This window comes from Poecile atricapillus, chromosome 11 (assembly GCF_030490865.1).
Source record: "Poecile atricapillus isolate bPoeAtr1 chromosome 11, bPoeAtr1.hap1, whole genome shotgun sequence".
Classification (NCBI taxonomy): domain Eukaryota; kingdom Metazoa; phylum Chordata; class Aves; order Passeriformes; family Paridae; genus Poecile; species Poecile atricapillus.
The window spans coordinates 6,333,613-6,360,170 of NC_081259.1; the positions used below are offsets into that span (position 1 = coordinate 6,333,613).

A 26,558-nucleotide genomic window follows, 5' to 3' on the forward strand; every position below is an offset into this window, starting at 1 on the left:
CATTAAACAGGGAACAAGAGCCAGATGCCAGCCCACAAGGGAAGTCTTCTGGCAGAAGAAGTTCAGAGAGCCTTACCTATGTACAGGGAGGAATCTTTCCGCCTCACATGGTCATCGATGTAGGAAACTCCCAGGGGCTGGACAGGGGTAGCACCAATGCCCAGGAGGACCTGTGCCCCAATGAGCAGCAAATACATCATGTTGGTAGCAGTCCTATTCCTGCAGATAAGGTCCGGGTCTGGTCTCTCGTCGCTGGTGGACCCGTTGACAGCACACACATCCCTCCCTTCAGCTCCCCAGCGTATTTCTCCCGATTCATATTCGTACTGGTGGGTCAGAAATTCAGGCAATGCAGAAAGGAGGGCACCCAAGGCCATGACTATCCCTCCACATCCTATCAAGCGTGGCCGGTGTCCTCGGGCTCCGAAGTAGCTCACGAAGAGGATGAGGGCCAGGTTGCCAATCTCGAAGCTGCTGGCAATGACACCCACGTCAGCACTCTGGAGGTTGAATCGCCGCTCCAAGGTGGTTAAAACACTCACCTACAACAGAGAAATCCAGAGAAAATTACATTCCATGCCTTCCCTTCTGCCCACACGTGCTGCTAAAGTGTAAATTTCCTTGACTTTTCCTTGGAGCTGAAACCATACCCATCAAGGACATCCAAATCACAGTACAGCAGCTGACCTCCAAGCATGACCTGACTGTTCAAATACAGCCACCCCAGAAGGTCCTAATGCCAAGTGACATTTCACTTGCCACCTGTCTGAGCACATGTCACTTCCGAATTCCTGTGCCCATCAGTGTGCATTTTGGATGCCTGCAGACACCCATGATTCCATGATTTGTCAGTCTCCCTTTCTATTTGAAGGCACAACCTTCACATTGCACTGTCCCAGAGAACCAAGGCACAAACCACACTGAGCTTTGCATCCTGCCAGGCACACAAGCTTTCCCTTGGAATGAATTGCAGTTAGGGAGCAGCAGAAAACCCTGTAGATTAGACTTTTTGCTTGCAGACCAGCACAAGGCCATCGAGCCACTCAGAGAGACAGTGATGCACAAACAGGCAGTTTAGCTGGCATTGAATGCTTTTACTCAAGTATATAAATAAAATGCTGATCAAAGGGTTTAAACTGTTTGTGGATTAGTTAATGACTGGGATTGTCACAGAGTATTTTTGAGAAGACAGGCCAATTAAGGTTTACATAGAAGATTTAAATCCACCATGAAGAAGGGATGATTTAACAAATTGTGGGTATTTAACACTAAGAAGAGAGAAGCACATGAAAAGTCTTCAAATATTTAACACTCCTGCAAAAAGGAATGACCTGTTCTTTGAATTCAAAATGGATGGGACAAGAAGTGACAAGTTTAAACTGCAGCAGAGATGATTCAGTTTAGATACAAGGTGGGGAGAAACCAGATTTTACTGATAGGGAGTGTGAGGCACTGAAACATGCTGCCTGGAAAGGCTGCAGAGGTCTTCAACAGAGCACAGACCAGCATCTGTCAGGGAAGACACAGGTATGACTGATCTTGCCATGGGGCAGGAAAATGAACAAGATCATCTCTTGAGAGCTCTTCCAATCTTTATTACATGGTGCAGTGAAACACAATGTGGATTTTCTGCAACAGTCACTGCACTGATCAGAGCATGGAGGATGAACCATTAAGTATCTCAGTTGCTGTCAGCCCCACCCAAGGGAGAAAATAGGGTACTCATGTCTGTGGCAGTGTCCCTCTTCTACAGTAAAAAAACAACAAAAGAAATCTTGAACATGTCACAGAAATGCCAAAATCTTTTACCTTGAATAAAATACTATCTACTTTTTCACACTGCAAAATATGAAGGTATTTAGGGTTGTCCTAAAAGAGGCAGGTTTCTCTATTCCAAAAAAAAAAAAAAAAAAGTGATAAAGACCTCCGAGCAGAAGGTAGCCCCTGGATAGAATAAAAATAGCCTCCCACTGGAGGCACTGAAAATCTTTGCTGATAAATCTCACGAAGCAGGAGCCAGCCTGACCGACTTTAAAGTATTCTGACAGCAGTTCTTCTCTGGGGGCAGTTTGCCTCTGCTAGGGCACACCAGGGCACAGCTGGACAAAGACAGCCCCATCAGCAACAACATGGAAAATGGAAACAACAAAATGGAAATGGAAACACTTCTGGTGCTTTGCATAAGCAAAAGCTCCCAAACCTGACTGCGATAAGTGTCCAAGTCAGATCTCCAGCCTTCTTCTCATACAGGCATTTTATACCACCACCAATGTAATCCTCCCCAGCTAAAGAGCAGAGCTGAGGAAGGCAAGGAGAAAGAAACCTAAAAATCAAATCCTATGAATAAAGGCAGTGCAAGAGCAGTAATTCTTCCCATGCCAGAGCCAGGTGTGCTGTCAGAGGGAGAGGAGATCAACACTTTGCCTGCAACACCAGGTGCAGGTCCCTGTTGGGATGAAATAGCTCCGTGACTCACGAGGGACAGCGGTGTCCTCTGTGCGAGGGCACAGCACAGCCTGTCCCTGCTCCAGCAGCCTGTGCTGGAGCTCACATTCTGCAGGGACACTCTGGGAGCTGAGCAGGTGAGCAGACACTGCTAGAAAACATGCTGGTGTTCTCAGAGCAAGGCACGCCAAGGAGGGGGGATACAGACAACATCCCACAGCCACAGGCAGATCCACCAGGCACCCATGGGAGATAGAACCAGGGAATGGCTCAGACTGGAAAGGACCTTAAAGATCATCTACAGCTCCAAACCTTCCACCATGGATAAGGATTTATCATCCATGGTTTTGTTGCAAGGTGTGGTCTAATGGGGCTGGCGCTGGGGTCCCACGAACAACAATTTTGACAGACTGAGCAATCACTCCAAGATCAATATACAGCTCTGAGCATGCAAAATTATGTCTGTGATGCTCATTTCTGAGCTGTACCTAGATGGGAAACTCATGATTACTCATTACAGCTGTGTAAACTGAGGTAGAGAGCCAACTATTAATGAGACAAGTACAGTCAACAAAATTAATTTCTGATGGAATAATTTAGGCTGGAAGATTGAAAGCCAACACAAGTGATTTCCCAAGGCCAACTGGTATTAACTAGCTTTGGAAGTCTCCCACGTTTTGACCTGGCTGCCAAATTTTAGGCTTTTACCATACACACATACAAGTATCTACAAAGCAGGATGGTGTTTAGAAACGTGTGGGTGCCAGATCTCAAAAGGGTCAGATTTTGGACAGCTGGGTTTGAGATACAAAAACCCACACCATTTCCAGGTGCAATTCACAGTGACAGAGACAGTTAATTGGTGACAAACTAGGGAACTAAAACCAGAGTCCCAATTCTCATTCCACTCTTATTCCAGTGGGACTTCAGCCATTCTTTTCCTTTTTACAAAAGCTAATCCACTCATAGTAGGGAAAAAAAATCTCAACATCCCCTAATACTTTCTTGCTTTACTTTGAGGAAAAGACTGAAACAAAAGCAGGAGGAGGACAACAACTCAGGGCAAATTCCAACTCTCTTGATAAAAGCTGGCAGTTCTCCTTATTCCTCTAGCCAGACCACACTGCATTTCCCACTTTTCTCCTTCTGGCTGTAGCACTGCTACCCAATGCTACCAGCTCTGTCTTTGCTAAGTGGGCTATGAGGAGCAGAGGGTATGGTGAAAGAACAAATCCATCATTCCAGCCTTGAGCATCCAGAAGAAAATAGCATCCAAGTACAAAATGCTGAGACCAGCATCAGCAGAGTAGCCTCCAAAACTGACAGTCATAGTGAAGGGAAAAAAAAAATCCCAAAATAAAAATAGGGCTGCTAACTGAACTGTCAACATGCAGATTCTTAGCTAGAGAACAACAGGAACACAACTGCATTTTATCCAGGGTGGCTGCAGCCCAAACTCTTACTATGACATTGGCTGTGTCCTTATAAAGACCAACTACAAAATCAGCATTAGCATAGCAGAGATCTTACCTGCATTTATACAAAACAAAGCCCTGCCCATGGCTAAAATCATTCCCTTACCCTCCATGCTCCACTTTTATGGGACTTCCTGCATATAAGGTTTAACCTGACTAAACTTGCAGTTTCTGTGTGAGTTGTTTCCAGCACCCTTGTAACTCTGGGATAAAAACACCGTACTGCCCATATTTCCTTTCACAATCCTGTTCCCCAGCAGACCAACCATCACCACTCCCAGACACTGTTTGTCCAGAGTTACATAAAACACTGTAAAAGACACCACAGGTCCCTGTAAAATACTGATGTCACATGAAAAGGCTGTGAGGATTATAAAAGTCCCTGTGTGCTGATGCCAGGTTGATCACTCTAGAGCACAGCCCATGTGGATCCTGTTTAAGAGCAGGGCCATGGGCCATGGGATGGTGCAGCAGCACAGCAGCTTCAGATGGACAACCTCTAGCTAAAACACAGCAGGGAAACACCAGGAGCCCACAGCTGTGAAGCTGCTACTTCCTGACCCACGTCAACTTACACAGCTCTATAGTCAGGGATGGAGGGAGTCGACTAAGAGGGTATTTAGTTTAAAAAAGCTTCTAACTCAAGATCAGAACAGTTACCAGGAAGCAAAGACAGCAGCCAGTAACACTCATGCAGATAGGACAGAGCAGATCATGCAGCCTGACCCCAAGAAGTCACTGGTGTGAAATCACCCACAGGAGCAGACAGGTGCAGAGCAGGCACAAGGACAGAGGCAGGGCCAGCACTGTAACCATGGCACACTGCCAGCACCCAGGAAAACAGGAATGGCACTGAAACGACAGCTTCCTATGGCAATGTGCCTGCCTGCCACCCTTATGTGCACACATCTGTCCCTCAGCAGGTCACTGGGGCTCTGACCAGCCAGTACTTCAACTGCAGCACTGTACTCAGCCTTCTGAGTGCTTTGCTGCCTTCTTCCATGACTCCCAGTTCTCCAGACATCTCCCACTCAGTTTTCGACAGCAGCTCCACTAAGATGTAGCTCTTGGACAGATCAACTGTGTGGCTGCTATTTCACCACAAATTCATGCTCCTCCAGACTGGGTCTATACCAGATCAGTCAACTGGACCACTGAAAACTACACCAGTTTGGGCAGCTGCACTCCTTGCTCACAGAGAAAGCAGGCTGGGCATTAGAAAAGATCATGTAACCCAGCCTTCTGGCTTTCTGTGAACACACTGCAACATACAACAACTAGAAGTGATTAAAACTTGTAGCATGTTTGCGCTGTCTCCTTCTCTTACTGAGCCACGGCAGGCTCCACACACACATTTGGATCAGATGACTGACATCAAACAGGCCTGGGCTAAAGGGGCCTCCTAACACCACCCCAAAACACTCTGCAATGATTAAAAAAGGAAAATGTCTCAAATAACGCACACAGTGATAAATGACCCATATCAAAGAAAAATAAATCAATCACCACCTTAAAACTTTCCAGCCAAAGCAATTTGTATTGCAACTTGTGTAACTAAATCCACAGAAGCTTATGCCATGCCATTCTGCACTTATTTCAATAATACATGCTCACATTCATCATTCCTGTCTGTCCCAAATCTACAGACTTCAGCCTTTCTGAACCAAGGTAAATTTGTTTTCTCTATAGGCTGTTTATTTTATATTAGTGCTCAGCAAAAATACAATCCACAGACCTGCTTTACCCTATTGCCCCAGTTTATCACTAAGAAATGAACTGAAGGCTGGGAGCACTGTTATGGAGTCAGAGACACAGTACATTGAAAATGAATATCATATTGTTCGTCTCTCCAATGATCAAGTCATATTCACCCACAGAGTCTACAGTTAAGTTCATTGTACTAATAATACTGGGTTATATATAGAAAACACATTGACTTTACGCCTGAAGGGCCTTTTCAAAAGGCTTCTTTTTAATGTAAAATACATTTTCTCAGTTATGTGGTAAGAGATTGGACTTGAAGAGACATGTCTGCAGTGCTACAGGGTGTAAAATAATTGCCTGGCAACTAAGTTCCCAAAGGAAAACAAACACAAACCATCTCCCACAGTCTCCATTACGGAGCTGGGAAACGCAAGATTCCTTGAAGAGCCAAAGGGACCATGCCAGAAGTGCTGCACCTTCCAGGTGTGTCCACCCACTTCTTCAGGTGTCACCTTGTCCTCTCTTCCAGAAGCTGTGCAGGATGGGGAAAATGTGATCCCATCACTGGGAGACTTCACAGATCTTCTCCTGTAGAGCTGGTCCCCAGGGGCTCGGTCACCCTCCTTCCCACAGCCACCAGGCTCAGGCTTCAAGCCCAAGGGAACAATACTGATCTTCTGCTCTGACATCCTCCTGCTCCACAGTTCCAGCCTTGAGATGGATCACTTGTGGTTGAGCCAAACTTCTGCAAGTTTTACAAACTTTACAAGGCAGCCACCTCCTTGGCATTTTTCCTGTTCCTTCCCCATCAGATGGCTGGGAAGAGGGCAACAACCTTAATACCCTTTGTCCAAACCCAGGCAACAGCTGTTCTTTCTGCTCCTCACCCTACTGAAGTAATGAGGGCATCAGGACCTCCTGTCTCAGGCTGCTGATCACTTGTTTGGACACCTTTCCTGGTCCAGTCAGTAGAAACTTAAAATACATTTTCATTGCAGATGCCAACACCTGTGCTGGCTTTGGGCACACGAACATAAGGGAAAGCAAAAAAAAGGTGGTGATATGAACACACCCAAGCTGGCTCTGCTCAAGGTCTGGAAATCATCCCTGCATAGAAATTTGCATTCACATGACAGGGATAATGGATGTCACAGCTGAACCCCTGCTGAAAGTAGGGTGTTATTAGCTTGGCTCTTGCTGCATGTGCCTGCGCTGTTTCTAGGCCAGCACTCGAAAAATCTGCAAGTTACTGTACCGGTGCCATGAGGAGTTTGCAGCTTGGATCTGTGCCTCACTGGTGTGAAAAATTCATTCTATATTCTAGTGACCAGCTCTGAGGTTACTGACACAATCCAAATTAAGCACATGTTCAAGGTCAGGATTTTGAGGTCCTGAGAAGAGAGGGTACTGCACCATGCAGCAAGAGAAACAGCACATCACACTTCTAGCTGAGGCAAGGCACACATTTTTGGCAACCTTCTTCTCCTCTGGCTTCAAGCAGAAAACTTTCCTGCCATCTCTTGTAGCCCACTGTGCATCTCCTCGCCACATTTCAGCAGCCACAGCACCCTGTGCCACTGGCCCTCGGACAACACACAAGGCAGAAAACAAGTGTACCTGGGCACCTTTCACAGGGTTTCACAGCTGTGCCACAAACACAGTGATGCTCCAGGCTGTTGCACACTGCAAACAGAGCAAAGAGCACTCAGCACCCCTGGAAGATATCCTGTTTGGTCAGAAGTAGATACATCAGTGCAAAGCCACAGTTTGTTTCAAAATAGCTTAAACCAGAAAAAAAGCCACCTGCCTCTGAAAGGTAAATGTGCATTTTCCACTGCTCTGGTGAAACTGGGATCCACCCTGACCAAATACACTGCATACAAACCCAACCTCTGAGCCAGGCACTCACTGCACAAACAGCCACGCAGGCAGGGCTGTCAGTACCTTCCTCATCTGCTTCCTACAGATCCTGCATGGGACACAATGGGCTGACCCCCTTTCCCAGCTCTCCCGAGGAAGGGAAGGCGCAGTGCCCCATTTACAGTGGTGTGAACAAAAAGATCTCTGGGGTGTTATTTGCAGCTACCCCCTCACGTTCATCATGGAAAGTCAGCCTGAGTCACCAACAGCTCAGAGCAGACCCAGGTACAGAGCCAGGCCACACAGAACTGCCTCAGCAGAACTCGAAAGGCTTTTTCTGCTGCTCTGAAGGAGATGCACACCACAGCCAAAATCTAGTTTCTTAACCTTTTAAAGCCCCAGCCTACAGTGATACTATAATCACAACCACAGACTTGTGTCCACACAAGCTTTCTGCCTCCAAGTCTGCTGTTCAATACTGACCTCACTGTGTGGAAGCAGGTGGTATTTTAGTCCCTGACAAGGTACCTACATAAAAACACCCAGTGCCAGAATCCATTTTTAGCACAAACTTTTCTTGAGTAGCACACTTACAACAAAGCCAGTAGATATTTGAATCCTTACTTATTTTTAAATGTTATGTCATTTTCCCTGGCAGCCAAATAACACATCATAAACATGCAAAGAAGCACAAACCTCAACCCTGTAGCTGCATTTCTGCATGCTTTAAAAACTGTAGCACAGAACAGCGCTGCCGGCACATTTCAGACCTGGAGGATGAAGAATTCCATGTGGAATAAGTGCGCAGCAGGGGCTGGTGAGCAGGGGCAGCCAATCTCTCTGTCAAAGTAAACAGCCAAGGGAAAGCTGCTGGAACATCTCTGACACATTATGGATCTCTTTTCTTTTTTCCTGTGGCCAGCAAGTAGGTGTACAAAGCCAGATGAAAAGGAATTCAAAGTGTATCATTTAAATGCAGGCCCCTATAGCACTCCCAGCCACATACAGAACTGGCAGCAAGATTCATACATGGGGCTGGAACTCTGCAAAATGGGCACCATAATGCTGGGTTCCAGCTGAGAGAAGGAGATGAAATTCATGTCCCTGGAAGACTCTTAACAGGAAAAATCCCCCTTCCTATATACTATCACATGGACTGTGTACTACCACTGGAGAGGCACAATCCCAAGCTGTCACACTGCAACACCCTCCCTTCTCCACCTCCACAGCTGAATGCAGGTTTGCTTGTTCATCTAATAAAACACTTCCTAACACAACATTTCCATGCCTGCAGAGTAGGATTTCTACTATCAACAGGGTACTTACCATGCAGAAACCATAATGCAAGCCTGATGAGGAAACCTGTCACGTGAAGGGCTTCACGTTATCTTAATTTATGATCAAGAGCTAAACTCGGGGCTAAGGGCTGCACCTGAGCTGTGCCACAGTGCAGATGAAGCAGCAAGGCCTGTGGAGCTGGTTGCTGAAGCATTCCCAGCTGCCAGGCATGAACCAGGGCAGAAGTGACACAGGCAGGACACTCAGAGGCAGCATTAATAAAAGCTTTGAAGGAAGCCGAGTTCAGTTTTCACGGTTGGAGGACAACGGTGATTATATAAAGGCTGTATGCTGGGAGAGGAGCTTTCCTGACAAGTCCTACTACTTTTCTCCTCTTCTGCTATCTCTTTTGCTCTAGTCCCTACCCAGCAGAAAGGATGCCTGGCTGCAGCAAATGGGAATTCAGCTTAGGGAGAAGTTTGAGGCTTTTCTCATCAACCAGTGCATCAAATGCTTTAATTTAGTACGCCTTGGGACGTAGGAAGCCATTTAAAAGGGAAACAACAAAATGGCCACATTGTTCTGCCATTCCACAGCACTTTGTGACAACTCATAAAAGAAATACTGAATCACTGTAAACTTCTGCACGTGGAATTGGGGTCTCTCTAGCACCCAACCAGCAACACCCCAAGCTTGCCCCAGAGCCACATGTGCCGCTTGCTTATCCCCACCTCACACCCTGCAGCCCACACAAGCACTGTCCGTGTCATCCTGCTGCCTTGCTAACTAACACCCTCCTACAAAACTGTTCACAAACAACTCATTTCTCCTTTTCACTGTGTTTCTGTGCAGTGCCAAGGGTACAAACAGGAACCTTGTGCTGGCTGTTGCCAAACTTCTCACTAAAGGGAGAGGCAGGCTGGGAGGTGAGCAAGGAGAGCCATGGTGTAAACAGGCAAGTCATGGTTTGAAGGTGATCTTAAATCTATTTACTGTAGAATCACCAGACCCTGAAAAACTTTAATGAGCACATGCAAGGAAAACAGAAGTTCCCACCTCTTCCATTTACCTATCAGAGTCTGACACAAGCAAAAGCTCAATAGGAGAGGGGTTCCCACAGAGGATCACTGCTCCTAGAGACACACCAAATTCTGGGAGGAATCCATCATTCAGGCACTAGAGAGTGGGAATTCAACATTCAGCATTCAACACAAAGCCAGAGACATCCACTAACTAACGGTTACTGCAGCCAACATGAGCGCTCTCTCTTCTCTCCTTGAACTTTCCCAGTCTGGGTTCTCTCAACCTCCACAGCCCCTTCAAATCCCACATTTTCATCTACTTTCAGTTCTTCACTCATCCTTTGCAGACAGCTTCTACATGAAGTTAATTCTCTTTATACTCAGCTTCTCCCTGGTTCCTGCCTCCCCAAGGTACTAATTACAATACAATTTATTAGCCAGGCACATAACATTTAGACTCTAATTTTGCCCTGCTTTAAAGGAAGCTAGACACCACTGAGTCAGTAACAGGGAAGGATATTTTTCAAAAGCACTTTAGTGGCTTTGGAACAAGAGTCCCATTTTCAAAGAGACACTTGGAGTAAGTCACTTCTGTCAATGACAGTATGGCTCAGAAAACATCCTTGAAAATAACACCCTCAGGCTCTTTTAAAATCCATCACTTACCAAAGAGTGTGTAAAGCACTCTTTTCTAGTCAAGCCTCAAACTGCAAAAGGCTAAATGTTTCAGTCCTGACATTTCAGGCAGGTGTGAAGGAAACAGGGAAGGAAACCATTCAGCAGCAAGGCAGCATCATCACAGGTAGGGCAGCACAAAGTTATTATCCCATTTATTAATTTAGTTCAGCCTGTTATGATAACTGCTGGAGACCTGGTTCAGGGCCCAAGCCTGGGGCCTCCTTCATCCCAGTTACCATCACTGGAGCAGCTCAGAGCCCTAGACCACCAGATGACCATGGAACTTGATGATAGCACAGACAGCACATTTGCTGATTGAAAAAGCCCAAAGAAGGCTTGGAGACGTCCATGACAAAGCCAGGAAATAAGCCCAAGCATGCCTGATCTGCACCTTCACCACAAAATACAAATAGTAGTTGTTCCTCAGCCAACAAGCATTACCCCATGGGCTAAGCTGTCCTCTCCCAAGTCTGCCACATGTCACATTGTCCAAATGTGAAGAAATCCAGATTTCTCTGGGCACAAATATTGGTCTAGACTGATGGAGTCAGTCTGGACATGACAGGTGAGGACAGCCAGCTGCAAAGTAAGAGCTTAGCTTGAAAACATGACCCACATGTGGCAGGAATGTTCCTCTGTTCCTGCCAAGATGCCACCATCAACAGAATCTACCTCGCCAGTACTGGTTCAGAGGAATCAAGCTGCTGTTCCTCCATAATTTAATCTCTGAGCTTGAACAGTGGGGGTGAGGAGGAAGTCGGGGAAATACACAGTGACAGGACTCCTGGAAACACTCCGTGAACCTAATATTTTGTGACACTGTCTGGATACCCAGAGTTCTGAACACAATTAGGATGCTGAGAATCAAATTGAAAGTGTCTGAATCTATGAACTATATGGGGCAAAAAAAGAAATCAAATGTTATTTTAGTTTCTTTTGCACTTCCAGTGTAGTGAAGTTCTGAGCACCTCTTAAAGATCCTATTCCTTGAGGCCTCAGTGTGATCCCTTACAGAAATCCATAAAAACTTGATCAACAGTAATCTGAGTTCAAGTACTGAAGTAACCAGACACACTCCATTCATGTCAAAAGACCTGGTTAGCTAAACCAGAAGACCACACTTTGCCACAAGCTATTTTCAGAACATTTCTGTCCATTTTGGCCAACCACTCTCCCCAGCTGTAAAGTCAACTCAGAGCACGTCAGTTTGAACATGGAGATACAGAAGTATTGCACTGGAAACACTGTAGGAGAGCCTGGGGAAAAAAACTTCCATGCATGAGACCATACAACCTTATACCAAATCCCAGGAAGAACTCTGCATCCAGGTTTATCTCCCAGTTGTTACCCTGCTAACCAACTGCTCACTGGATAGCTGCCCACAGACACCAAAGATGCAGTCTATTAATGTGGGAGTATCTGGAAAACTTGGATAACGACGAGGGACCCTGGGCACTGTTCAGGGATAGACTTCAAAAGTTTGCAATCTGAAAGCACACAGAACTGATTCTAGAGGCTGCATCCAGTATTTCCCAAGAGTCATTATATACAGCTACAGTAATTCATTAGGGATCTGTTTAAATAAGAAGGCAAAATCAAAATTCTGGCAAAAGGCTTGTCCAGCACTGAATTAAGCTGAATAATTCAAATCAATGAATGCCATCTTAAATAAGGGAGGCTACACCATAAGGCCCAAATGCTTCCAAAAGAAAAAGCAAAACAAAAATTTAAACTTCTGCCTTCTTGCTAAGTGCAAGAACTGAGATTAAGTGCAACACAGGAGCCTTGATGCATCCTAAGCCATGGAAAACACTGAACTTCTGTACACGGCCAGCATCTGAGAAACCTTGTGCAGTTGTGCCAAATGACACAGAAAACCCACAAAACTGTGCCTCTAGCACATGGCTTGCTAGTGTGGCTTTACTTTAGTAGCCATCAAATAACTCCCAGGCTGATTTTGGAATCCATTCATTCACACAGTGATTTGTCAAGGCAGAAGAGGCCTCAATTACGCAAATTAACTCACAGAAGTGAACGGTTTATCTGGCTCCATGGAATATTTGAAAACTTTCAGCGTTTGCTCTCAAGATCTCTGAAGCTGGTAGTCTTTCAATCCCAAAGACTGTGGGAAACCTTTTCAGTAACCCTAAGCAGCTCCTTTGAGTTACAATTTTTTAATAGTATTAAATATCACAGACTATAGAAAGAGAACTAAGAAAACCCAAAACCCAACCTAGACTATTATTTAGGTTGCATTGTGACCCAAGGGCTGACCCAAGCAGCCATGTGGTTTTGGTATCACATTTTGATAGCTAAAATAGAAACTTGTGGTCCAAACACCCATCTTTGGACCAGAGTTGGAGACCACAAGACAAGGCAGGTTCCTGCAGGAACACAACTGAGCTCAGTGGGCATTCCTTGCACTGAGCACCTTGGATGAGACCATCTACAGGATCACCCAAACAGCCACCACTGCCCTTCACAAACAAGCACCCCTAGACAAGGCATCCCTTCAGCTGAAGCTCCTGTCCCTCAGCCAGCAGCTGCACTGACTTCAGACATAAGGACCTGCATTATAACTAGCCATAGGCAGCAGGAAACAAAGTGTGCATCTCATGCAGAGGCTGAAAGGCCCATTGTAATTAACCACTCTCAGCCCTGTACGCTGGACAAGACAACAACAAAACCCACAGTTTTCCTTTGCTGGTAAGCCCTAAAAACACTGCCCACTATTTCTCAGAAAGGGCCTGTATGTCCAGCACTTTCTCTACCACAAGCTACAGCATTTGGCATAGGCTACGGGAAGGTTGAGTCCCACAAAAATCCCATTTTACAGACAGTGCCTGCAGGACAGAAAGAACACCACCAAGTTTCGCTTCTCCTTGGGCTGAACCTTGCTGCCCAGTGGGACACCACAAAAACCAGCGAGTGATCACTAAGTGCAGCCAGGATCCAAGCACAGGGGAAACCATTTACACAACAGCAGCCAACACTTCTGCAAAGAGCACATCAGTGCTCAAACATGATTAATGGCTTACTTTAGCTCATGGCGAGGGTGGATGCTCTCCCAGCAGAGCACAGTGAGGATCTGATAGAGACATACTCCCAGAGAGCCTAGGGGGAAAAAAAAAGGGGTGGGATGGTGGGAATATGGTGTTTTGAATTTTGGCTTTGTTTTAAACATCAAAATCTATTTTAACTGGCAATGAAAATTAATTTTCCCAGGTCAAGTCTGTTTTATCCCTGACAGTAATTGCTTTATCTCAACCCACAAGCTTTTTCACCTCATTTTCTGCCCCCTCTGAATTGATTAGGGAGTGAAAGAGAAGCTGGGTGAGGATCTGGCTGCAGACCAAGGTTAACACACTACCACAACATCTCACCAAGCTAGGTGGACACCCTTTAACACGAAAAGTGTTAAAGTTTGAAAAATAACTTGGAGAAAATAGCTTTCCTAAATCACAACAATTAAAGCTCTTCCTGCAGCTCAGTCAGATGATGAGAAGCAAGCTGTATTGACTGTAAGGATTGAAAAACTGGAAATCTTAAGTTTTTTCTCCTTAAAAATCAAACCTTAGTTATATACCGAAATTTTCTGTTCTTTCCAAATTACTGCATAAGAAAGGATCCATCCCTAATTTGGCACCTCAATGCATCATCATACAACACTCAGACCATGCCAGGATGAGAAGTGAGCATGTTTCTAGCCGATTGAAACTTAGCAGCAGGGTATAAGAAGCCGCAGGACACCACCAGAGGCATTCCCCTTTAGTGTTTTTCAAAATAATTTTCTTTCAGTCAGTACTTTAGCTTCTCTCTTGGAAAGTTTTAAATGCTTGCCCTCTTCTCCCTTGGCATTTCTCAGCGCAGACAGGCACATGAGCACATCCACCTCTGCTGCTTTTTCAGGAGTACAGGGACTTGCTCTGCTACTGTCCCATGCAAGGCACATGCCAGTCCTCCTGCAGCTCCCTTCAGAGATTCCTTTCAAGCCAAAGCGTGAGGTTTAGTCCACATTCCAGCACCAAAATGCTCCCAAGCAAAGCTCTGGTCTCCTGCTAATGATGTGCCAAACTATGTTTGCATGAAGCTGAGAAGTGGAAAGAGGTAGCAACTATTTCATATCCTCCTTTTCAGAAATAAAAAACAAGAATTCCAGACAATCTTTCTGCAGCCCTTCCTGGTAAAGTTCCACCAGAGAAAACAAATACCATTCATTGTTTAACAGGACAGGTTGCAAAACTATTAAGTTATTATGTTTTCTCACTCCCTGTTCTTCCTTTGGAGAATTAAAGGGATGAAATAAATCTGAAATTACAGAAAACTCAGAACTCTGTCCTGCTGTGGCAAACCACTGCTATCCCCTGGCCATGCTGTGTTTGAACATAGCTGCTCCTGCCAGCTGAGAGCTTGAAAAGCTCCATCTGACACATGTTCCAAGAGGACATCAGGAAAAATACTTACTTTTCACCTTAATCATAAAATCATAGAGGAATTCCTCTGTTTTAGTAATGCAGAAGGCACCACTACCTGCCACCCTCCATTGGAAAGCAATTCCACATTGTTTCATGTTCTCCGGGCCTTAAAATGTTAGGTATCATCCTAAAATACACAAATGCAACATGCATTTCAAGGCTGTTTGTTCTATATTCATCCAAACCCAGTGCTGATTTCAATTCAGACTAAAGTCTTTCAGTGGGGGACAAAAAAAAAGAAGTATGCCACAAATATACCACTATTCATCTTTGAAAAATGAAAAGTGAAACATTTCTGAAAGGTTTCTGTATTCTTCCACACCCACACCACACATCTCTTCTCAACAGCCAAGCTTTCAGTTTCCTTATGGCAGTGTTTGTAGCTGCCTTTAAATAAAAAACAACTAAAGGAAATGTTGGATTCAGACACAAACATCAAAGCACCAAAAAACAAACCTGCCACAGCTGCTTCAGAAACTGGGTGAGTCATGAATACCTCAATACAACTGAATTCCAGGTTCTGTCAAAAACTTCACTTGATGGATCACCATAAAACTCAATTTAAAGTCTTTTTTTTTCACTTTCAGTAAACTAAGGAATTATGAATTATACTGGTGAACAGCCTGGTAAGTGTTTCAAAAAATATTAAAAATAAGTCAGTTCCAACAATCCTTGCCCAGGAAACAGATGTAGCATGGAATAACAACTCCTGTGCTCCCACACCAGCCCTCATCTAAGAGCCACTGTGCCTGCAAACACACAAAAATCATCCAGGTGATAGCTGCATACACCAAGATGGCAATAAAAAAATACAGGTAAATCAGCTGGATGCTCGGTCAGGTTTTAAAAGGCTGCTATGAAGGGAGAGGCAACAGAGGGGAAATACAGAAACCAAAGCAAATTCCTATTTTTCTTGAAAATAACAATGATGATAAACATTCAAGCAAACCTGAAACAAATATTTTCCTTTTGCACTGCAGTCATCTAAAATAAATGACAGTGCTCAGGCAGTGCTGCAACAGAAGCTCAGTAAAAGATCTTCAACTCCAATTCAGTGGGCACTGTGCAATAGCAGGAGGGGGCTGCCTGCCTCACTTCAGCAGGGAATACTCAGGTGGCAAAATGCTGAAGCACATCAAGTCAAGAATAAGGCTGAGAAAAAAAAAAAAAAGATGCTAACTGGAGAGCTTAGAAAATCTGATTTTAGTTCTGATGTGTTTCCTAGTTTGCTGAGTGAGGAGAGGCAGATCCAGACCTGTGCTCTAAGTCCTTACCTCTGTATGGTTACAACAGCATATCTGCTTAACATCTGGGGAAAAGGAACATTCCTTTTCTCCATCCTCTCTAACAGAAACAGCTTGGATGCAGGGACCAGCTCTCTGAACACTACAGAATGCTTCCCATAAGCGGGCAGAGCCCTCCCAGCATGGATGGGAGGAGTGCCAGACACTCCAGGAGCTTCCTGAACAGCCTGCAATCGCTATTGATCCTATTGACAGCACATGGAGCAGGGCACTGAGAAATCTCCCCTCGCTGGAGCAGGCACCACTATTTGCTTTGCACTGCCTCTCTACAAAGAGACAGAGCATCTAGTGGCTGTTACAAGGTGACCTGGAGACGGGACTCTTGGGGTTCTAGTCCTGGTTTTGCTGCAGAGCTATAATGAAGCCTTGTAAATCAAAATCACTGGCCCATTTTTCTGTGCAATAGGAAAAATTAAGTCTTCCAAACTTCACTGAAGCAGCTACTACACAAAGTACTATCACGTTTATCTAAACTTCTTAGGATGATGCTTAAAATATAACATTTGTAGCTTTGTCTGGTGTTGATCAGGAGACAAAGCTACACTAATTCATCCAAGGTGCAACCTCACCCACTAAATAGTTTGCAATTGTTTCATCTTCCTGTGAAGGAATAGCAGAAGACCAGGGAGTCTACAAGTAAGGATTACAATACACAGAGGACAAATTCTTCTTGAACTGCAGAATAACCCTTCTGAAGCAATAAATTTACACTGCTGTAGCAGACAGAAGTTGGCTTTTGGTCCTTTACAATATCCTGAAAGTAAGGGAAAATAAAGCCCATACAAACCTGATAGACAGCCCTTTCTGGGAAACAGAGCTCGCAGAGAAGGGCAGGGATCACAGCTCCACTGAGCTCTCTCTGGGACAGGGGCTACAGGACCACTAAAAGAATCACACTGCATAAAGTTCCAAACCACAAATGGCACAGCCCTTCAAACCAGTGCATTCTCTGCTCTAATCCAAGATCCCTTTAAACCTCAGCTGCAGGAACACTGCAGCCATTAAACCACACAGAGCCTGTCACACAAGCACCCTGCAAGAGCTGGAGGGATTCTGGAAGCGAAGGCTGGCCAGAAGAAATGAGACCTTGGTTTTATGATGGACATTTCTAACCGTTCTTTCTTTCAGGGCTTACAAACATCACTTGGCCCTTACAGAGAAATGCAAGAACTGCCAAACTTTCTGTTAAAAAATAATAGAAACACTAAAATCAATTAGTCCATGTTTAGACATCAAGTGCATTTTGCCTTTAAATGTATTTAACCAAGAAGACATCAGACTGTAAATTGCAAATTGCACCTAATACATAATGTAAGAGATAAGCATGTTACCTCTACACCGTTTCATCTATTAGTAGCAGATAAAAAAAACCCTTTCTCCTAATCAACTCATACATGCCAGTTAACAAATTTTCTTGGTACTCAAAAATCCACACTTGGATTGGAATTTGTTTCTATAACTTTAATAAAGTTTTTATATTAATGTGTCCATGCCACACTCCTGATGCACACCCCACAGGAGGAGCCTGAAAGCATCAGAACTCAGAGCTGGATCTGGTTTCTGCTCCACCCTGCAGTCAGAGGACCCCCAAAAAATATCAAAAGGCTTCTTTGAGAAGAAATATGAATGTAGTCAAAAGATCTAGTTTAGAATAACTTTCTGTGCAACTCAGCTGCAGAACAGACAATATTCTCTAATGGGAAAGGCACACTAGAAACAACTTTCCAGAAATAACATTGCCAGCGAAGATATATTAAGGGAAAATGAACGGTAAGCAATAACCAGCCAATGCCTGGCAATATTCATCCCCACTAAAACGTTTATTTTCACTCCATGGGTTTCTTCCCCTTTAACTACCCCAGTGACCAATAAATTATGAATATTACAGCTAATTTATTACTAAGCACAGCTGAGGATGGAGAGAAGAAAAAAAAAGATAGCAGTATTTTCAAGCTGATTCTTATTCTAGGAAAAGAAATACTTTATTAAAAACAATAATAAATTAAAAAGGAAAAACTGCTTTTGTAGTTAACTCTGCCCATGCCTAAGCCATTCAGGTTCTGCTGCTGCCAACCCATCAAATGCTTTATCAATAGCTTCAGAAACAGAATCAAGCTCTTAATCTCTGCCTCAGTTTCCCCACCTGTGACACTTCTCCCACCCCATCCATTCAGACTGCAAATACACAAAGGCAAATTCTATTGTGCAGCACCAAGGACAACAGAAAGCTCTGGAGCACTGCAGTATTCCAAAAACTGACTTTAATGACATCCTCCATGCAGATCTTGCCAGATTTCAAGGAGGTTTTGATCATGTCTGAACCACAGAACACATTATTGTATTTGTTATATTTAACTTTGGAGAGAAAGGGGTTGCACAGCAAAACAACTTAAAAAATCCAAGGGACAGATTCTGCTGTTAACCCCTCAGCTCCCAGAAGTTCATCACACAGGGCCCCTACTTCTGTTTGTTCCACCAGGAACCCTTTGGTAATTAACTTCTGTATTTATCTTTGATACTTATATTCCTCCTGAAGATGCAATTTTTAGATTTTCATTGATATCTCAAACCTCAGCAACAATAAAACTTCACAGAAGGAGCCTTACCCAGAGACCACATACACACACTCTCACCTGGATTCCCACAGCACTAATTTTACTGCAGACACTTAGTTCAGAGAGTTTTTGTGGGCTACAGTCAAACAGTGCTGCACGGGCAAAGCTCTCCCCAGGAAGTTAAGCATGGCTCAAAAGTTTTCATTCAGCAAAACAAGAAACAATTTGGCATTCATTCCCACGCAAACACCAATGCACCCTCCTTGGGAGGGACCAATTATTTTCCTTTCCATCCCATGCTCAGGCCAGTCATCCTCTATCACTTGATAAAACACATGAATAGCTGCATTCAAAGCTGCAGCAAACAGAGACAGCTCAGTAAAGCTCTGTAAAAACAGCTCCCCAGAGCACACCACAGAACTGGTTCCCAACGCGCTTCCCATATGCATGCCCTTTATCTAAAGAAGCCCATGACTTTGGCAGATGTTGGATGCTTGCAACTAGGTCAGTCTGAACCAGAACGAGTCGAGGCTAAAGGCTAGGGAGAGAAATTAAACTGCACTCCTGCTCCACAAACTGTGGCTGTCAAACCGAGAGCTCCCTGCCTTCTGCTCAAGCAATGATTTCACCACTGGCTAGGCAAAAGATTTGACTGGCAGGGTGATGAAATGCCTCAGCGATGAACCGCCAGGAGCACTTGGAACGTTATTACCAGTGAAAATATTCCAAAATATAGCTCACGTAGGAATTCACGGGGAGGGAGGTAGACAGGCAGCAAGGTGTTGCCAAGGTATGTGAATCACCCCTATCGAAATCCTCATCACTGCACGGCTGGCATGACTGATCACACTGCTGCATCCACCCAAAAGGCACAAGGCTCCAGCTGGAGAATGGAAGCTCCAGCCCATCCCTCCTGGTGCCATCTGCACCACTCACCCTCAGCTCTTTAATCCACTGCCCAGCGCTGCAGGACAGCAACTGCAGGTGGAAATCAGCTGGGCTGTTAAAAGTTACTGCAAAATTCCAGAGTAACTTCTGCAGCAGGAATGCCTGCAGACTATGAGCAGCATTTTCCCCACTGCCACTGCAGTTGCTGGGAAATTCAAGTTTCCAAAAGCACGCAGGAGTAATTAGATGAAGCCAAATAAATGTGTACACAAAACCTTACACGAATATGCAAATAATAGGGTGTATTCAACAGCCCCAGAAATTAAAGCAGCAGCGCAGGCTTGTATTTGCATAAACTATGCAGGATATGGCACCAAGTAATTTTGGAACAAGTGCATTTTGAAAACAGCAAGCATAATAATAGACAAATATTTTGGAACGTGACATTGATCAAATACTCCCTAAAACTTCACATGAAGAACCTCAGAGACATCGCACTATTTAAACACAGACATCTACTGCTGGCATCCTGGGGTATTTTCACTGCTGAGTTCTGTGGGAAAAGAATTGGACTTTATATAGATCTTTATCAGCATTTATTATTTATAAAGCCCTGTTGGCAAGCACAATGTTTTATGAACAAATAAAAGTGAATGATCCTTGCTTAAAAACCACATAATGAATGAATGTATACTTTGTGCATATATTCAAGCGGTTGCTGCTAGTCTATTGCACAGTGAACATGGAAAAGGGGAGGTTTTTACATCTCTAAAAAGAAATAACAATAGCCACTTCTAAATGTACTGACATGAAAGACCAATCCAAACTGAGCTCTTCAATTACTCCTGAGAAGGCAAGCCCCTGACTTATTTTCTTAGCTAGCTGAGTTTCTGCTCTCATGGTCTCCCAGTGCCAAACAAGACAAAATCTGAGGAAACCAACTTGTCGCCCTATAAGGCAAAAAAAGGTTTCTCTTCCTGAGTTACAAATAACTAGGGAAAGTCACACATGTGGCCAAGGAAAGCAGAAACATGAATACAGAACTCCCCCACTGCTGACAGGCTAAAATTAGTAGTTTATTCAACTGCCCAGAACTACACACTGTGCCTGTCCTATGCAGCATCTCCCTATCTGTCTGTCTTTCTGTTTGCTCTCCACTTTGTCTCGCCTGCTAATTTGTCCCTGGGGGAGCAGCCCAGCAGCCACCGCCGAGCCCCACTCATCCCAGAGGCCCGAGCAAATGAATTTACACTTGCAGCTACACCTGGGCAACTCTGCAGTGCCTCCACTGATTCCACCCCATGGCAGCACCTGAGAGCAGTCCTTGGCCCCACAGGACACTCGGTCTGCAAAAAGGATTAAGTCCTCCATGCTTTCCACCAAGCATCTTTGCTGCTCGTGCTCTCAGTCCCCTGCAGCACCTGCAAGCACAGCGCTGGGCAGGTCTGCTTTGAGCACAAATTCACCCTGCAATGGCAATTCCACATTTGCATCTGCTCACTGTATGAAGAGCTCCATGGCATTTGCAATGACGGCAGATAAATTATACAGGGAACAGAGGAACACTTTCCCAGTGCAGCTGGGCCACTGCTTATGCATGCTAGGGATTGTTTTGAGTTTAGTTTGCTTTTTTTCTTTCCCCTCACTGCCCAGTCCCGCTGGCCATGGGACACACCGTCATGCTGCTCAGGACACAGACCTGGGGAAAGGCAGGGAGCAGAGACAGCAGCACCTCAGTGGAGTTCACCCCTTGGAGGAGGGAGGACTCTGGGAATCGCAGTGCTCATTTCCAGGCGGTGGGGCTGGCGTGTGTGAAACACTCCAAACGAGCAGCAACGCCTCTCCGGTATGAAGCACGCCCCAGGAGTTGGGGAGAACAGGAAAAGAAATGCTAAACTGGTGAGGAGTGAGCAATGCACAGGAGTTTGAGGAAAATGCCACACGAGGGACTAATGCTGCTGATCCTACGCTGTACACCCCAGCGAAGCGCGCTGATATACAGCCCTCTAGCAGATCCATACATTCCTGGCACACCAGTGCCCACTGGGTGACATCAACCGTGGGCTCTTCCTTGACTATTACTTTGAGGAAGGATTATCCTACACTCATTCACACTGACAGCTCATTTTGCAAGTAACTCATCGGAAACAATGTATTTACTTACTAAGGTGTTACTCACATGAAACAGGCATGTTCCTGCCTACAAATTAAGTTATATCCACATATACTTCACCTAGGGTATGGAACTGCCGAATTTATCCCATCAGATGTGATGCAGTTTCTCTTGGAATTACAACTATGCTTCAAACTAAACTTGTGTTTTATTATATGGAGATGAATTCTAATTTCCATTTCGTATTAAGAGGGAGTATTAACCATGGTTAGTTTAGTCACATACCTTGAAAAATTATAGATCACGTTCAGTACAAATTTGCATAAGTAGTTTGAGCATGTGAGAGAAGCAATGCTGAATACTGAATACAAGTACCAAATGCAGAGTTCTTACATTTACTGTAGAATATATTATGTGTATGGCCTCAAAAAGCCTCAGAGATTACGAATACATTTCTTTTCCATGGAAACTATAATTCTCAAATCCAGCAAGCTATTTTGAGAAATTTAAATCACAGAAATTTATACACTTACATCTGCTGGAAGCAGAACATTTCCACAGGCTGTACACTTCAAGGCACAAGCACAGCCGTATGGACATCTTCCCAACTCTTCTACTACACTTCTGCCTCTGACACCACATCTCACTATGCAGATTTAGCGCTAAAGTCTTATTTGGATTGTTCTGTACCCAGCACCGGGACCTTCGGGGCCGCTGCGCTTCGCACCGCTGCATCACTTAAGAGGATGAGGAGAAAGCGGTAACGCGGGAGGCACGAAATAAATGCCACTCTAGCTTCTGCCGGCATTTATTCAGTGTGAAGTGGAAAGGCTGGCGCTGGAGCCGAGTGCCCGGCCAGCCGGAGCCCGGCGTCGGTGCCAGCCCGCCCCGGGCACGGCCGCGCTCCGGGCGCTCCGAGTGCCGCGGACCGGCCGCACAAGTTGGGCGGCAGCGGGTGGGTGACCCCTCGGCACTGCTGAGTCATTTCAGCCGCCGAACGCCGGGCTGCCCTATCCCCCCCCGGGCTGGGGGGCTGCCCGCAGAGCCGCCCCGGCGCCGGGGAAACTTCCCCTGCGCTCCCCGCCCGCGGCTCAGCCCCGCCGGCGCGGGGGGCTGCGGGCCGGCCGCACTCACCAGGTAGGCTCCCACCGTGCCCTGGGCCAGCATCAGGGCGCACTCGGACACCAGGAAGAGCTGGATGCTGGAGAAGCAGGAGACCTTCCTCCGCCGCCTGCGCTGCCGCGGCGCGCCGGCCCCCGGGAGCTCGCTGCCGCCGCCGCCGCCCGCCGAGCCCCGCTTCCCCGGCATCCTCCCGGGCACCGCCGCTCCGCCGCCGCGGGATGGCGGGCCCCGCGGCTGCTCCGCGCCTTCCTCCTCCGCCGCCTCCTCCTCCTCCTCCTCCTCGGGGTGCCAATCACAGCGGCAACCCGCGGCTGCCTCTCCGCCCGCGGGCTGCTGCCATGGCCAGCTCGCCGCCGCCTCCGCCGCCGCCTCCTCGCTTCTCCCCTCCCCTCGCCCGGCCGCACTCCCTCTCTCCGCCGGCTCCGCGCAGGCCGAATCCGCGTCCCCGCCGGCGAGGGGCGGGGAACGCGCGGAGCTGGGGCCGGGGCTGGGGCCGGGGCTGGCGGAGGCTCCGCGGCGGGCGGGGCGGCCCCGTCCCGGGCTGTGGGCACGGCGGGGGGAGCGGCCGGCCCGGCCCCGCTGCCCCCCGGGCGCCGCCGCGCACCCGCGGCCGGAGGGAGCGGGGATGCTCCAGCCCGGCGCTGGCAGCCGCGATTGTCCCCGCAGGTTGGGGGCAGGATGCCCCCGCATCGGCCCTGCCCGCGACTCCCTGCCGGTGTGCGTCCCCTGTTCCATTCAGTTTTAGGGCCCCTTTACAGAGGGAAACGGAGGCTCCACAGAAATTAAAGGTGAGAAGAAATGAGCGGCAGGAGGGGACTCGCATCGCGCTGCCGCTGCCATGTGCGCCAGCCTTGGCCGCGCTTCCTGCCCCTGCCACCTGCCTGCCGTGGTGCCCTTTGCGCTCAGACCCACCTCGAGTTCTAATTTCAAGAGATATCTTCTGTTAAAAACCACTAATCTTCACTTCTACGATTACAGATCACATTCCTTGTCGGCGCAATTGCAAAACCTGATCTGTTTCACTCTTCCCGTGCACTTTTCTAGTTCATTTCTGGATCCACACTGGGGGCTGCTGTTCCTCTTCCTTGTGTTGTTAAATTCCAAGTTATGTAGAACTTTAAATCCATTATCCATTTAGTACTGGGATGCCCATGCCCTTGGAGAGGAAGAATTTTCTGTGATTGCAGGTTACATTTTTTCAGAAATACACCATGATTTGCATCCTAAATTTCATTTTCAAAGGTAATTGAGGCCTTGAAGCTCCTGGACACCTCAGAAGATATCTTTGAAAATGGAACTTAAGACCGTTCTAATTTTCAGGGCATAAACCAGTCAGCACCAGCAAGTCAAGAGAACTGATAATTTGAATGAGCCCTTTTTTCTTCCCGCGCCCTTTTTGAGTTTCATCTCCCAAAATATTATCGCTTCTTGGGGGCTTTTTATTTTGGCCTACTTTTACGTGAGTAACATTTTTAAACGTAGTGCTGAAAACCTCTGAGCAGAGTCTCCACCCAGGTTGATGAATCTTTACTCAGACGAGCTGGTGCACATTGCGGAACTGCAAGCCATTGCTGGAAAGAGAATGGAGAAGAGACCTGGCACACTCAGTTGCTGCCCTTCGCTCTGCCAACAATCGGCTGCCAACAGGTCCCTCCCATGCTGGACTTTGTCTTGCCACAGCTTTTCCAGCAGGTCTGGGCCACATCAACAAGTGTCAATAGTCCGGTCCACCTCAGGGACACAGTCTCCAATATTAATGGCCTCAGGCATCGTTATCAAATAATTAGTGAGAACAGTCTGGTGCTTGTAGATGAGTGGTCTCCATTTTAATGAGATATAGATCAGTCCTCTAGACATTTCAAACCTCACAAGATGCACATTAGAAGCTACCTGAGGCCTCGACTGCCTAGGTTTTTGCATGAGGCCATGAGAAACTGGCTCTTCCATACAGGTTTCTGCCGGTTCATAAGGTGTTTGTTTTCCATCCTGAAAAAACTGGTTCTTCCACCAAAGAAACCCCAAAAAGGCAAGTTTTCTGGAAATCTCATTAGACAACAAAAATGCTCATCTCCTTCCTAAAATGTTTATTTTGGCACTTCTATAAAAAATCCTGAAGTTGGGAAGCTAGCAAGCTCTCTATCTCTAGATGGGTAAATTCACAGACTAATTCAATTAGCGTGGCTAGACAGATGCTTTGCTCCAGGTGGATGCTCTAGTGTGTTATAAACAGGATGGACAAGCTCACAGACTTTTAAATAGGTGAAACCAAAATGGTGTCTCTTAAAATACTTCAACATACAGAGTTACGCTAGGGGAAGTCTTAAAATTTCCTGAAAAAAACCCTACCCAACAGAATCAATGCACATTTTTGGAGCATGCTGGTCTTTCCAGTCATTTTTGCCTGCTCTAAGTTAGATGTTAAGGGCAGCAAACTCTGAAAACTCATCTAACTCACCAAGTAAATATCTAGAGGCAGAAGTAAACTTCTGCACATGCTACTGCTGTTACCAATATTCAAGCTGATGCTTTAAAGCTCTTGAGAATGAATATATATATTAAATATGTAAATGACATCTTGTGTCTCGATCACGTCTTTGACATCGTGTTGGAAGAGTTTGTCCAGGCTGATACACTGCTTGTCTTTGACAAGGAAAACAGCTGCTAGAAAAATTTGACTCTAATACTAATTATCTGAAACATCTGGTTGCTTGGTTTATTGCAGCAGAATATAATTTTCAGTTCAGTTTCTGTCCAGAAGAGACAGAATGCCTGGATTTTTTTTTTCTCTTATTTTTGTATCTTTTTCACTTATTCATGGTCTATGTCCCCTAGAAAAATTCCTCCTGGGTTGCTCTGCTGAAAGAAAGAGTGAGGGTCTTGCATCTCCACTGAAGTGCAATGGTAATTGAGTTTGCTTTTTGCCACCTCTAAACAGACTACATTCCAGAAAGATCTCAGTAGAATGCTTCAGGGATGGACAAGTGACCTGGTTGGATTTAATAGTTAATTATTGCTATACCCAAACAGCTTTTCTGGCCTAAATTGACTCAGCTTTAACTACTAATGTGTGGAATACTAATGTTCTTGGATTATCATTAGCCTAGAATGAAAAATGACTCTATAGCTGGAATAGTCCCTTCTCCTCAGGGCTCAGCAGTTCTGCCAACACAGTTTTCAGCTGGTTCCATAACCAAAGCAAGCCTTTCCCCCCACAGTAATTTGTATTAAAACATCTTGCAGATACCTTGTCAGGTTTTTATAAACACTCTGACATTCATTGCTGGGAGGCAGTGTGCTGCCCTAGATAAGGGTGGTCATTCCAATCTTAGACAAGCCAGCTCCCCTGAGACCATCTCATTTCTTCTTGTCTCTGGACATCTCCTTGCTGAGTACGTCTGGGCTTGTGTCAACATTCACCTCTGGGTAACCTTAGCAGGCAGAGTTTTCTTAATCCCTCACCACCCTGAAAAAATTTCTGCTTTAGTTCAGTTTTCCCCCCTCCTGTTCATGGTTAATATTACTGCAAATTAGCTGTGTAATCGTGTGTAATACTAGGCAGGCGTAACTTTTTTGATCCATGTGTAGAGTCATTGCCAGGGGTATATGGGGTGTGTGGCACTGAAGAGCTGAGGAAGAGCT

General features: G+C 45.8%; 1 protein-coding gene across 1 annotated transcript in view; it reads right to left on the reverse strand.

The window, feature by feature from the left end:
* SLCO3A1 (solute carrier organic anion transporter family member 3A1) overlaps positions 1-23,359 on the reverse strand; it is a 138,895-nt gene extending 115,536 nt beyond the window's left edge. Inside the window, exons 1-2 of the mRNA XM_058846966.1 lie at positions 22,932-23,359; positions 77-542 (exon numbers count right to left, since the gene is read on the reverse strand). Coding sequence (XP_058702949.1) covers positions 77-542; positions 22,932-23,105 — 640 coding nt within the window. The 5' untranslated portion in view covers positions 23,106-23,359. The remainder of the gene's footprint in view (positions 1-76; positions 543-22,931) is intronic.
* Between the last annotated feature and the right edge of the window lie 3,199 nt (positions 23,360-26,558).